Raw genomic sequence first — 13,707 nt, 5'->3', positions numbered from 1 at the left:
TGGCAAAAAACTATTGGGTTGTCGGCAGATAGGGTCAATAATTGGACCACTTTAACAATGTGCAGCAGGGTACAATGTTAAAAAAGAAAAATAAAATTAAAAAAAGAAAAGAAAAGAAATAAATAGTGATGTAATGTGGGAGACAAAGTGGCGACATAACATTTTAGTCCTAAGTGGATCCCTATAGCCCTTACAAGTGTTTTTTTTTTTAAAAAAAATTTAATAAACATGAACTATATATATATATATATATATAAATAAATGTATCGAGACGTGATTTTGTCCGAGTATGGGAAATTTACAATAATATATTATCTTATAATATAAAAGTTCAAAAATATCTGCTTTAAGTTAACAAATAAGGATAAAGATTCGAACATCTAACCACTTAATCGAGAAAATATGTCTTATACATAGAGAAAAATAATTTTAAAAATGACACAATTTTGTTGGTACGACTAATATATTTGTAAGGTTGGGATAGGGAGACTTTAATTGAATTTTTCAAAATTTAAGATTTAAAGTACAAAATTTTTTCCGTCTCTTATAATGTTTTTTCTCCCCCACCAAAAAAAAATGGAAAATTAAAGTCAACCCTTTGTAGAAAATAACACTTCCATCACATAAATTGAACTTGGACACACATTTATGATAATCTTATATAACATTTTTTTATTAAAAAAAAAAACACCCATGTTTATTTATTTATTTATTTATTTCATTCAAAGAATAAAAAAGCCAACTATTTTCAAAACCATATTCTTAATAACTTCTTTTAATAAAATAAAATTAAAATATATATATATATATATATATATATATATAAAGCTAGGGAATGGGTTGGTGGTTGACGTAGCCTAAGCCTACAATAAATAAATAAATAAATATATAATATAATATATATATATATATATATAATTTCTTCCACTTTGAAAAATTTAGGTCCAGGCTCATCTTTATCTCATTTATTATGTATTTAGTTTAGCTTAATTATTGTTTAAATATGAAAGATTATATTTTATTTACCAATTATAAACTAAATTAAAATAAAAAGAAAGTTAATGTATTATAGTTCTAGACGTTCGTTATACTAAATTATAATTTGACTTAAAACATTAAAATTTTAAATTAGAATAAATTTGATTCGACCTCAACTCCAACTCACCTAACACAACTAAAAGAAATAGTATCCTATAAAAATTGACACGCCATCAAAAAATGCTTGTAATTATCAACAATATTTTAAAGGAAAAAAAATGAAAATTAATTTTTTTTTAAAAAAATTTAGTTTGAATTGAATAAATTTAAAATTTTAAGATCTGAATTTGCTCATTAAATAAAGTGAAATGTATTCATATATATATATATATATATAATAATTAAAATTTATTAATTATTATATATATAAAAAAAAGATTTGTCAACTTATTTTATTTTTTAATTTTTGGGAGAAAGAAGAGGAAAAGAAAAAAAAAGGATACATTATTACAAATTGACTAAGAATAAATTGCTGATGAAGAAAAAAGTCAAAAGGGTTTGACATTGAGATTATCAAAATGGAATAAATTATGCAAAAAGTTTTGTAAATAAATTAACAAATAAATACATTATGCAAAATTTGGAAGTGGAACACTTCAAAAGGCTAATATATTTTGGTGTTACAGAAAATGACATTTTTTTTTTTAAATAATATCATTCAACGACTTAATTATATTTATTGTATTAATTAATGTAATTATTAAAAAAAAATTGATGATTCAAGAAACTCGTATAATTTGAGTTAAATTATGAACTTATTTAAATTTAAATAAATAAAAATGTTATTGTTAATTTTAAAATATACATTTTTGCTTACTATACAGTTATATATTCAATTCGATTCAATTCTGCCCACATAAATTCATCTGTATAAACATAAAATGCATGTTTGTGTATGCACGTCATCCAAAACAACAACGATGATCGATATGACGTTTGTTTAGATTTTCATGAGACAACTCATTCTTACCTATCTAGCCAAACAATCACACGAGTGGAAAGGTCACTAAATATGAATCATGACTTATGTACATACTTCCTTAAACAAAATATGAGCTAGAAAGCATTATATGTTCAAATATTAGATTTTGCAATATCAATCCCGCTATCATGGTCTGTTCAAACACTAGATTTTGAAATTTCGTAATTGAGATTCTAAGTATTAAAATTTTAGGTCGAGGTTGCCCTAATTTCCGTCGGTTGTTCTTCCATTGTCTGTATGACAGAAGAGACGTTGAGATGAATCAGTTGTAGTGATTACGGGGAATACTCCTCCTCTCCTAGCCCACGTTATTCAGGAAATGAGATAGCTTTAGCTTCAGCTTCAGATGATTCTAACATAGATCTCGATTAGGAGATTGAGTCCTCTTCCGAAGAGGTCGGACTCCAACTTCTTTTTCTCGGGGAGAAGATATGGATCAAGACTCCTACCCTGAAATTGTTGAAGGATGTCAGATCACTTTCTTCGCGGTGGATTTTAGTGGAAAGATTTTGACCATTTAGAGTAATGGTTCGGAGAATAGTGAATAGTGAATATTGAACACGTGTTTTGGTGACCATAAAATATGGTTTGAAATAGGGTTTTTATTGGGTGTGTGTGTTGTATGGTGGAGATGACATGTCCACATTGGGCTAATTGAATGGCTCCCATAGCTTAAGGCCTCCTTAGTGCTATTATATGAATGTGACCATTTTTCAAAGATGGCTTCCTCATCATCCATCCATCCATCCATCCATCCATTCATGCACATACACATACACACGAGCGAGAGAGATGAGAGTCGTTTAAAATAGGATTTTCAATTTCCGTTCAATCGAAAATTAATTTTACGATATTGACATATATGCCCTTCTCTCTATGCTCTATAATAACAATTCCCTTAACATTACGATCTTTACCACAATGATGCTATCTATAGATCAAATTATTTCGTTACTTGAATTTGACCTAACTGTCTACACCTCTATTGCATATGCTCGGAGTAGGAGATTTAAGTGGTAGTCACAATTTCAACGACTGGTTGTGGTGAAAGGTGGAAATAGTATTGAAAGTGAGAGTTTCCACTATATGAAGTAGCATGGATGGAAGTGATTTAATTAGAACTAAAAAGTGATGTGGATCTCGATGTAACTAAAAAATACAAATTTTGGTGGGTTCAATGGTTATGAATTAAATTATAAGAATTCTTTTAAATAAAAATGAATATTTGTGATCCGTGTACTCGGGACACTATGAATGAAGACATGGTCTAGTTGGATCCCATTGAATTTCAGTCGTAGGAGGAACTTTATAAAGATCGTATCGATACTTATCAAAGACAGACAAAATTAGCATAAGCTATTCAAACAGGTAAAAGTAAACTAAACGGTATTCTGGATCGTTACTTATTTTTAACTTTGACAAAATAAACGATGTGATTTGAAGGGAATTTGTTGGTGGTTGGTAGCTTTTGCCATCCATTCCTCTTAGCCCAATGCCAATGCTTTTCTTTTCTCTCTCTCAACTTAGCAAAACCATTGAATTTTAACACTTTTCTTTAGAATTTTGGGATTTGATATAATAACACTAAGTTTTGGTAATCTGACCCTTGGAAGTGACTGCCAACAACTTGCCTTTCAAATGATTTGTCTTTTCGAGTTTACTTTTTACGAGACTTTTTGCCCAAATTTCTCAAACTTAAACCTTGCAAAACGTCGAAGCACTCTAACATATACGCGGTCAAACCACATGCTCTCCAAGGGTCAGATTATAAGTGTTGAACAGAGAAAAATGAAATAAATGACAGAGAAGATGATGAAACAAATTGAACAAACAAAGAAGAAAAGATTGCACGCTGATGAAGTTAGGTAGACTTTGCGAGGATGACATAGTGTGGCTGAAGAAGAAGAAAGCGTAAGTGTAACCTTACTATATGAAACAAGAGATTATACATAAAAAGCTATTAAAAGGACAAATTTCTTGTAGTATTATAAGTCTCCCGAACTTGGCTTACTATTATTGCTTTGGTCCCTCAAGCTCAAGTTCAAAGGAGAATAACGATAAACAAAATATTGCATTTTTAGTTTGAAGCCCGACAAGATCATAGAATGAACCATACATAGATAATTCAATTCAATTTATAAACAGTCATTTTTTAATCGAAAAATAAGTCAAAACAAATGGCCTACATGTTTGATAGTCGAAGTTAGTCTCGAAATTTTTTTTCTTTAATTTTTTTTCCCTCTAGGTAAATGTGAAATTTTGAACTTGAATGGAAATTTGATGTATGAAACTCATCTCAGAAGGAAGCTTGTGAATGTTTAAGACCAAACCCAAAAACATTGCAAACTCGAGCAGAACAAGGTATGTGAATAAGGCAAATATAGGTATTCAACAAATATATGGCAATATGAAACGGGCAAACAAAAGGTTGGTTTAGGTTTCTCATCACATCTAAACAGCAAGGCCACAGCTTCAGCTCATCCTTTTCCCTGTTCTTTTCAGCTGAGCCCCGTGCGGGTCAAATCGACTTCTCTCGCCCTTTGAAATATGATCACGACTTTGGAAGCATAAGTTATACGACACGGATGGTTCCGATCGATCTTTTGGGATTCTTGGTGGTTTTCTGGTGGTTCCCTTTTCTTACTGTCTGCCTGGGCTCCTAGGACTTTTCTGAAGATAATCCTAGTTGGTGTTCGTGTTATCGTATTTTAAGTCACTGAAATTCTGATCATCATCAGGCCGAGAAGACTTTCTTCGAGACGTTCGTTGTTCATAGGAATCACTGCTTTTCAGTTCCCTATGATTTCGCTTGTTAACTTTGTTACCATAGTAGTCTACTCTACCAAGAACATCTGATTTAAATCTTTCACCTTGGCGAACAGGGCTTCCAGCCTCGGAGTGCATAACGCTTGTACTCTCGCTACATTTTTCGAATTCATCATAACTTCTTCCAGGATCCCATCGGCCTTCCTTGTCAATGTGCTCGTTGTTACAGTATTCTTTGTCAAGATTCATTGGTTCGGACCTCTCAACATATCGATCTGAAATAGACTGCTCCTGTCTCCCATCTGATAGGAGACCAGTGGATTTTCTTAAGCTGAACTTCTTGCATTCATAATCAGTCTTCAACTTAGATTTCTGTTTCAACTGGTCATCAGAATCTTTAGTAACCTCATCCCAGCGTTTCTTGGGTTTTCCACCATACGAAACACGCCTTTCCTTGTTTCTGTCAGAAGAAATTCCACGTGTATCGCGATCACTGATTGCGCTCTGGCTTGGAGAACCACCTGTGGTTTTAAACGTCTCAGAAACGTGCCCATTGCTTTTCCTTCTTTGGTGTCGATGCCTATATTTGTTCCCATCACCACTTGACCAGCCTTCATCAGTTTCATTTGATGTGTTCTTGCTGTCATCATGATCTGCATTTCGAACTCGTGATCTCCTACCACGTTCTCTATCTTTGCTTCTCTCGTCAAACTTATCCGCTGATTCGTCAGAATCTGCATCATTAAACCTGTTGTTTCTCCGGTGGTAATATTTTAGGTTTGCCTGCTCATATTCTTCCTTATCCGAACTTTGCTGCTTCTCATGAACTTTTTCTCTACGAGAGTGCCTTCGATAGTCATTTTCACTGTTTTTACTTCTTCTGGAGCCATGGTCCAGACTTCTAGATTTAGATCTTCTTGAATGATATCTATCATGAAGAATAAGAAATTGAAGTCATAAAACATTCAACCTCCAATAATGGTAAATTGAAAAACTTATTGGTGATAAATTGTGATTTCCCATGTTGGTTGGAGGAGAACAAACCACCATTTATAAGGGTGTGGAAACCTTCCTCTAGCAGACGCGTTTTAAAGCCTTGAGGGTAAGCCCGAAAGGAAAAGCCCAAAGAGGACAATATCTGCTAGCGGTGGATCTAGGCCGTTACAAATGGTATCAGAGCTAGACACCGGACGATGTGCCAGCCTTCTCGCTGTTCCCCGAAGGGGGTAGACACGAGGTGGTGTGCCAGTAAGAATGCTGGGGCACAAAGGGGGGTGGATTTGAGGATGGTCCCACGTCGATTGAAGGAAGGAAAGAGTGCCAGCATCCTCGCTGGGCCCCGAAGGGGGGTGGATTGTGATGTCCCACATTAGTTGGGGAGGAGAACAAACCACCATTTATAAGAGTGTGGAAACCTTCCCCTAGTAGACGCGTTTTAAAGCCTTGAGGGTAAACCCGAAAGGGAAAGCACAAAGAGGACAATATCTGCTAGTAGTGGATCTAAGCCGTTACATAAATGTTATACAAGTACATATGTACATTAAATTATGTCCCACAGATATGAATAAACTGTCTGGCCAAAAAAAAGCTCATCCTCATTACCAAACTCAGGCCCTTCTAGTTAATATAAGATGTCTGAGCTTGTGAAGAAAAGAAAGATGGCCGGGATTATCTAGACGCTAGATCACGTATAAAAGTCGGCTTAGAGAATGAACGGCCAGAAAGCTATCCCCTTTAAAGTCCAAACAAGCTACTAGGGAAGTAACTGTCTGGAAAAAGTTGCTACTAAGAAAACTTAGTCATTCAAGCGTTATCAAAATAGAGGACGCTGAATGATGGATATTGGATTTTAAGAAATTGAGAATTAAGAAAACAAAGGGAACAGTGGAAAACGAGACGTTTTAGATCATAGTTACTCCGCGTGAATACCTGTCGACATCTGTTGACATTGACCTGCTGGATTTTCCAAACTTGTCCCAGTGTTCAAGCTCAGTATGTTTTTCATTTTCGGATTCATCTAAATAGCCAAACAGAGAAGCCATCTTTTTCACCCAATACCGTGGGGGAGGTTTGTCACTATCAGCCCATTCATAGTCCCCACCAGGATTTCGAAAACAGTGAATGAAATTACAAGCTGTTCCATGAGAACATGTCTGAGAAGAAGCAACGAAACCATCAATAACGGCACGGTGACAAGAACTTCAACGAAGATAATTAGTTTTCAATAAGATGAAAAAGTGGAAGAACTTCAGTACCTGGTACCTTGTCTTCATAAATTCCCCACATATTGCTATCTTCCATCTGGTAACATTTACAAATTCACATATTACCTGTCATAAAGAAAAGCCCCAGATGAACAACACATAACACCACTTCAAAGCCATGCTGAGGAAAAAAAGGAGGGAAGGAGAGAGAGCCACACACTTGGGAGAAGTTAAACAAAGAACCAACAGTTACGGAATTCTTTAGAAAAAAAAATCCCGAACAAACATTGTAGAAGGATGGAGGAGAAATTACTAGCTCAGCTATGCGCAGTACCACAAACAAATGGTATCTGTAAGAGAACTTTTTATAAATTTGGCCAGGAGGCACCATCAACATGAATTGGTAAGTATTGTTTGCTTTATTTGTTCATGAGATTTTATTTTGCATACATTTACCAGAACACAGACCAAGCTTAATAATCTTCTCAGTCAAATAAAGCATATGGAGCACCCACATTCAAGGAATAATTCTTTGAATCAATGACATCATAGGGGATCTGGATCAGTTTAAGTTCATGACCTCCAGTATTTTTTTTCCATTCTTGGTATCATCGTCATGGGTTCCAAAGCTCATTCCTTTTTAAGAGCTAAATAAAGCTGGGTGCTCTCAAGAGAACTTTCTTTCTTTGTTTAGACCTGAACTGACGCTAACGGGAAACTTCATATTATGGATAAAATTCAAAAGCTCAGAATATCTTGCTGTAAACCCTACAGTGTATGTTAAGGAGGATTTAGAGGCTGGACAGATATCTTCATCTATTCAACGATTCTTAGTCTTAGTGAGGATAATTGGAGAAATCAGTACCTGTTTCCCTGCATAGAAACGACCATTGTTGGCATTATAAGCAAGCACAGCTGAATCCAGTGACTTATAGTGCACATACAGGTTTCCCCTCAAGTGGAAAGAGCCATTTTTACACACCTGAACGAAAATACAATATTTAGGATTGATGATAAATAGTCGACACTGTAAACAAGTGCGATTTTGAGGTCAGTTATAAAAAACCAACCCATTATTAGAATGTTCTCACTGCTCAAATAAACAAAAGCATATATAAAGCGTACAAACAACAAGGTTACCAAACGAGGAGACCTTGAAATTTACAATTTCCCCATACTTCAAGAACTCAGTATGCACATCCTCATAAAATTCTTCATAACAGCATTCAACTTCCTCATCTGCAAACTGAATAAAGGTAGAGGAAAAGTCAATCTAGAATGAACCTCGCCATAAGAAATTCCAAATAGATAAGTGAAAGGGAAAAGGTGAAATCTTAGTCCAAAAATTTCCATTTCAGAATCCCCTACAACTCCAATTGAAACATGCTATGTCAAATCCGGGAGCCATCCATGATCACTCCAAATAGGTCATAGTTATGCTGTGCCACTACCTGAGCTTAGTAAAGTCTAGATGTAATTAAGGTAAAGTTTTGACATCTAAGGAAGAAATAGGAATTTAAACAGTCCCTCTAGACTGTTAAAAAAATGGATATATCTCTAGTTTTGTTCAAGTGAGAAAAAAGAGTGTTATGAACAATTTAGAGTTATCGAAGACGTTTCCCATCTAAGTGCACATAATTGTTTTAACGTATAGGAGGGGAGAAAAGAAACAAATAAAAAAAAGTAGGCTTCTTATATCACTGCATGACACCAAAAGTAGGTACACTGAGGAGTGTTAAAATGTTGCAACTCATCAACTTAAGATTTCGAGTTGATTGGTTATTTGACAAGGTATCAGATCCGAAGATCCTGTGTTCAAACTCATCAACTAATCTTTCCTTCCAAAGAACCCCATAAGATGACTCTTATAGCACACCCAAACTTAGCTTTCCTCTTGAAGAATGACCCCTCAACAACAGGTTAGTATTAGCTTAGAATTATAACAGTGACACTAGATCACAATATATATATATATATATACACACAACTTAGTTAACAATTATAAGCCACCCACACACACTAGAGATTGTAGTAATCAGTATGGCTGGAGTTCCATTGTAATCTGGTGCTCCCACCCAAACTTAGCTTGCCTCTTGAAGAATGACCACTCAACAACGGGTTAGTACTAGCCTTAGAATTATGACAGTGACACTGGATCAAAAGTTTACGGCTATTACAACTAAATGTCCTTAGCTGCATGCAGAAAAAAGTGTCCACAAAATAATAAAAATTAACTATGACAACTTCAACTTCAACTTCAACTTCAACATCTTCAACAGAGAAAGAATGGGATAAATAGCAAAAAAAAAGAAAAAAAAAACAATGTAAGTAGGATACAAAATTTGTTATCGTATTATCAACTCCAAAGGAACTCAAGAGCAAAACTGTAACCCTCCATGAAAATTTGACACAATTCTTGCAGTAGTTCTCTGGTATAAAGTAGGTTAAGAAATTTGAAATAAAAATAAATGAAGGATATTAAATATCAATGCCACCAACATTTACAACATGATGAATCTCAGTATCATGGTTGCATAAAGCACCTAAGCAAGCGATTGACTACGAAGATAAATTTTTCCAGTAAGCTTCATAAATTACTTCATCAAAGATCACGTCTTGTATCCAAAGTAAAACCATTTTAGGATGTAAGGTGAAATTACAATAAACAGATAAATCAATTTTAAATTCTAACAGCTTCAATCAATGAGTTGATAAAGGAGCTTTATAGTAACCCGAGAAGGCAAGAACACCAGAAAGAGGGTGATAGATAAGGTTTCATGATCTCCTTCCTTCCACACAAAATAAACATGTGATGACCACAAAAGTAGAAACATTACATTTAGTTTCGTGAATTCTCTAATCATAAAATGTACCAGAACAAGTTAATATAATCATTAATGCTTACTAATCTAATCACAAAAATAATTCCATGGATATATGGAAACAATTCATACCTAAACAGTCATATATAGAGCTAAAATTTTAGGTATCTCCTAAACAAGATCGCTCAAAACAATTTCAGATTGATGCAATAGCAATATTTCAAAGTTATTTTGAGGATACAATAATTGTATGAGCATCATTAACAGACCTCCAGCCCCTCATCTTGCTCCCAAGCAAGGCCAGGACCATTATACATGTTCTTGATAAGCAACGTACACGATTTGTCAGGGTAGAAGTGAATTCGGCTACAACGCTGACCAAATCGACAAGCTCCAGTTTTTAAATGGAATGGACAATGTGATTTATCCTGTTGTAATAAAAAAAAAAAAATAAATAGGTAAAGCTTATTTATCAAGATGACAATTGAATAGCTATAGAACTACTTGAGAAGGAGTAAGTACAGATAATAGGTACAGAGAGAAAAATAAAGAGAGAGAGAGAGATGCCTGTTCAGTTCCAAAGTTTGGCACTTGGCTTGCAACATCATCAATCACTTGTCTAGTTGAAATTGGTGCATTCTTACAATCTGTAATATCTTCGGATTGCGGAGGAAGAGGGTTTGATGTAGGCCTATGCGCATCCTACAAAAAGAATATATATAAATTTTTATGATCATAAGAATTTTCACTGCTACGTCCCAGGAAAAGAATTTTTTAACATAAACACGATGATCTAGAGAACAATAATATCCTGATTGCAGAACCGATACCTCAAGGCTTTTCTCAGGTTCAACGCCCTTCTTAGGAACCTTAATTAGTTTCTTCTTCAGAATTATCTCATCTCCTTTCCAGATTACTTCTGCAGGCCCTTCAATGTATTCCCAACCATCTTCCTCATTTAACTCGTTTTCATTTTCAGCCTACAAAAGAAGGTTACAAACTGGTGAATTGAACAATTTTCCTCCGCTAAAACAAGAGGAGAACTATGAGCAACGATATAGCGATAGGAGGCGATTGCAGTTTCTGTTACAAGAATTTCAAATGATGTTTTCTATGTATCGAGGAAACTAAGCCAATAATCGTGCACTATAAAGCTGAAATCTAACTCCAAATCTATCAACAGGCTACGAATACTGTTAAAAAACAAAGGCAAAACTACAAAAACTAGAGAATCACAAGAAGAGAAAGAAAAACCTGCCGCGCCGTCGATTCTTCTTCCAGCGCTCTCCTTCGCTGCTCTTCTTCTTCCTCCTCAGCCATCTTCTTCTTCTTATTCAACTCCATAGCCTCCAACCAAGCCCTTTCACGCTCCTCGAAGAGCTTCCTCTCCCTCTCCGACCTCTCCTCCTCCTCCAGCTCCATCAACCGAATCCTCCTCTGCTCTTCAGGATCGTTCAACCGCGCCTCCTCTTCCTGTAGCTTTTTCAGCGCCTCCTCTTTTCTTAATTGCTTGCGTTTGATCTTCTTCAACGCCTTCCTCTTCTCCTTCCTGCACAGATTCTCCAACGAACATGGCTTCTCAATCGAGCCAGCTTCAGTACCCTGAGGCTTCTCTTCTTCTTCTCCTACGAATTCAGGCTCCTCCATTACGCTCGCAAAATTCCGCAGTGGGGGCTCCAAAATGGAGTTCCAATTCCAAGCAGAGCAACGAAAGACCGACTCGTCGCGTTGCGGGAGGGACAGGAATTCAATCGTGTGCAAGATTGAACATCCACACCAAAACGGGAAAAAGAAAAAAAAAATTAATACAAATATTAGTCTCTAAAAAATACTCGTTTTAAATAATACTCTTAAAATAAATAAATATATATATATATATATATATATATATATATATATATATATATATATATCATTACTTTGTCTATGACGAAAACGTTAATATTTTTGTTTTAAAATGCTATTAAAATGTTTAAATTTTTTTAAATATATCATTAACTTTTTTAAAAGTTCAAAAAATATATGGACCAATTTACCTAAGAATTTGAATCTTTTTTAAAAAGAGTTTAAATATATTAATAACTTTTCTGTGTATTTTTGAAATAATTAAGGATATTTGTCCACTTTTATAAAAAATAAAGATATTAATAAATAATTAAAGATATTTTTTTTGAAGAAAAATTAATTGTAGGAGTATTTTCTAATTTTTTTTAAAAATTTAAGTATTTTTTGTTTTTTAGTTTAAAGGTATTTTTTTAATTTTTTAATTAAAAATTTTAATGATATTTTTAAAAGAAGGTGTGAATATATTTTTATTAATTTAGTAAAAAAGAAAAAAAAAAGAGTAAATTACCCGAAGTCAAAATTTAGGGAATAATTTAATCTAAATCTCGAACTAGAATGACTAAGATTATAATTACAAATTTATCTCGTTTTAATTTTAAAATCTTTAAATTTATTTTAAATAATAAAAATTCTACTTTAGACCTAGGATATGTGTTTTTTTTTTATTTCTACCCTAAATTTTAAAATTTTAATTATGGATATGATATTATAAATCATAATTCTACATATAGAAGGTATAACGGTGAGTAAACGAACACTTTCATTTTAATTTACTTCCTAAGGTTATAATATTAAACATTATTTGGTCAAATAATGCTCGAAATTCTTTCATTTTGTCTATTCATTTATATCTTTCATCTAATAGATTACTTAGCGTTGTATGTCATTACTCATATAAGCAAAATTATAATCAATTATAATATAAAATATAAAAACAAATTTTATATTTTGAATGTGGTTTAATCATTACCATCTAAAGGTATTTTGGGAACATGAAAAGTAGGAAACATTCTATACACAATCGCACTTTGATGACAGTGGACTTGCGATTGTGCATCACTCACTTCCCAGCAACAAGTAAATTAAGTCTATTTGTTATTGTGTCACTTACGGCCAAACAACGTATGTTTGAGCAGGGCCTCGGTTAAAAAAGAAAGTTTTAAAAAACGGGACAGAGAGATTTCGAAAAAGAGTTTTGAAACCAAAATTTGAGAAACTAAAATTGGTGTTATATGAGAATGTAAGCAAAAGACAACGGCGGCTTACTACATATACTTTAAAATATCTCGTGAATCCTTAATTAACTCGAGACTACGTGTGAATTTGCATATTTTATGGTTAAATTTTTTTGTAATTATAACAAAAATTGAAAATATGGAAAAGAAAAAAAAAAATGGGGAGATATTTTTCATAACCATGAGGATTCCATACTCAAATCTCCCTCCATAATTAACTCTTTCACTTACTTTCAATTCGATCATATTAACAAATCTTTCAATTCGATCATATTAACAAATCTTTAACGTTGTGAGAAACAAATCATCTTTGAAGGTTTTAACAAGGAACATTGAAGGCTACTTATTCGCAAAGAACATCAATAAGTTAGTGAGTGAGTCAAATCTAATGTATCGTAATATCCATTAACGGAACAAGGGTTTACGGTGAGACTCCCATATGTTCAACGACGACGCTTTTAAATAACAACAAATGTTTGTCTGGTTTATTCCACAATGAACTTCTTACCTTCTACGAACATTGAAAAAGCAAAAATACAAACTTCATATTTGAAGTAGAGTGGTGGGATCCCTACCTTTTTGACAGCTGCATTACGTTCATTGACAGAGAAGAAAGGAGTTAGAGTGGGAGCTCGAGAAAAAAAAAAAAAATATATATATATATATAGTAAGAAGATATTTGTTGACATCAACAAAGGATTAGAAAACCTTATTTTGAAAAACCGGGTCTATTCTCGCACGACCGGGTCAAATCTAGCACGATTTTCAAGTCATCCCTACAAAAAAAAAAAAAAAAAAAAAAAAAAAAAAAAAAA

General features: G+C 33.7%; 2 protein-coding genes across 3 annotated transcripts in view; both read right to left on the bottom strand.

The window, feature by feature from the left end:
* Positions 1-4,285: 4,285 nt before the first annotated feature.
* LOC111435982 (zinc finger CCCH domain-containing protein 5) lies at positions 4,286-11,596 on the bottom strand. The gene is made up of 9 exons (XM_023073630.1): positions 11,067-11,596; positions 10,643-10,792; positions 10,380-10,514; positions 10,082-10,240; positions 8,144-8,236; positions 7,856-7,972; positions 7,042-7,116; positions 6,716-6,939; positions 4,286-5,714 (listed from the first exon to the last, which is right to left on the bottom strand). The coding sequence occupies exons 1-9, from the start codon at positions 11,457-11,459 to the stop codon at positions 4,703-4,705; spliced, it is 2,358 nt and encodes a 785-aa protein (XP_022929398.1). The 5' UTR covers positions 11,460-11,596; the 3' UTR covers positions 4,286-4,702.
* A 1,706-nt stretch (positions 11,597-13,302) lies between these two features.
* LOC111436048 overlaps positions 13,303-13,707 on the bottom strand; it is a 10,331-nt gene continuing 9,926 nt past the window's right edge. The window contains exon 13 of one of the 2 annotated variants that reach the window (XM_023073727.1): positions 13,303-13,478. In XM_023073727.1, the coding sequence (XP_022929495.1) occupies positions 13,378-13,478 (101 nt within the window). In that variant the 3' untranslated portion in view covers positions 13,303-13,377. Of the gene's footprint in view, positions 13,479-13,524; positions 13,669-13,707 lie in introns of those variants that run through there. The other variant, XM_023073728.1, reaches the window with a different exon arrangement.

This window comes from Cucurbita moschata, unplaced genomic scaffold, assembly GCF_002738365.1.
Source record: "Cucurbita moschata cultivar Rifu unplaced genomic scaffold, Cmos_1.0 Cmo_Scf00051, whole genome shotgun sequence".
NCBI classification, from domain to species: Eukaryota; Viridiplantae; Streptophyta; class Magnoliopsida; order Cucurbitales; family Cucurbitaceae; genus Cucurbita; species Cucurbita moschata.
The sequence above is the reverse complement of the archived record's forward strand: the minus strand, read 5'-3'. Positions and strand labels throughout refer to the sequence as shown.

Excerpts from the sequence above, each read along its gene's own strand:
- LOC111435982 (XM_023073630.1), bottom strand. The coding sequence starts at position 11,459 with ATGGAGGAGCCTGAATTCGTAGGAGAAGAAGAAGAGAAGCCTCAGGGT. Across the intron at positions 10,241-10,379 it reads CAAACTTTGGAACTGAACAG|GATAAATCACATTGTCCATT; the intron begins GCATCTCTCTCT and ends TTATTACAACAG. Across the intron at positions 5,715-6,715 it reads ATGTCAACAGATGTCGACAG|ATATCATTCAAGAAGATCTA; the intron begins GTATTCACGCGG and ends TCTTCATGATAG.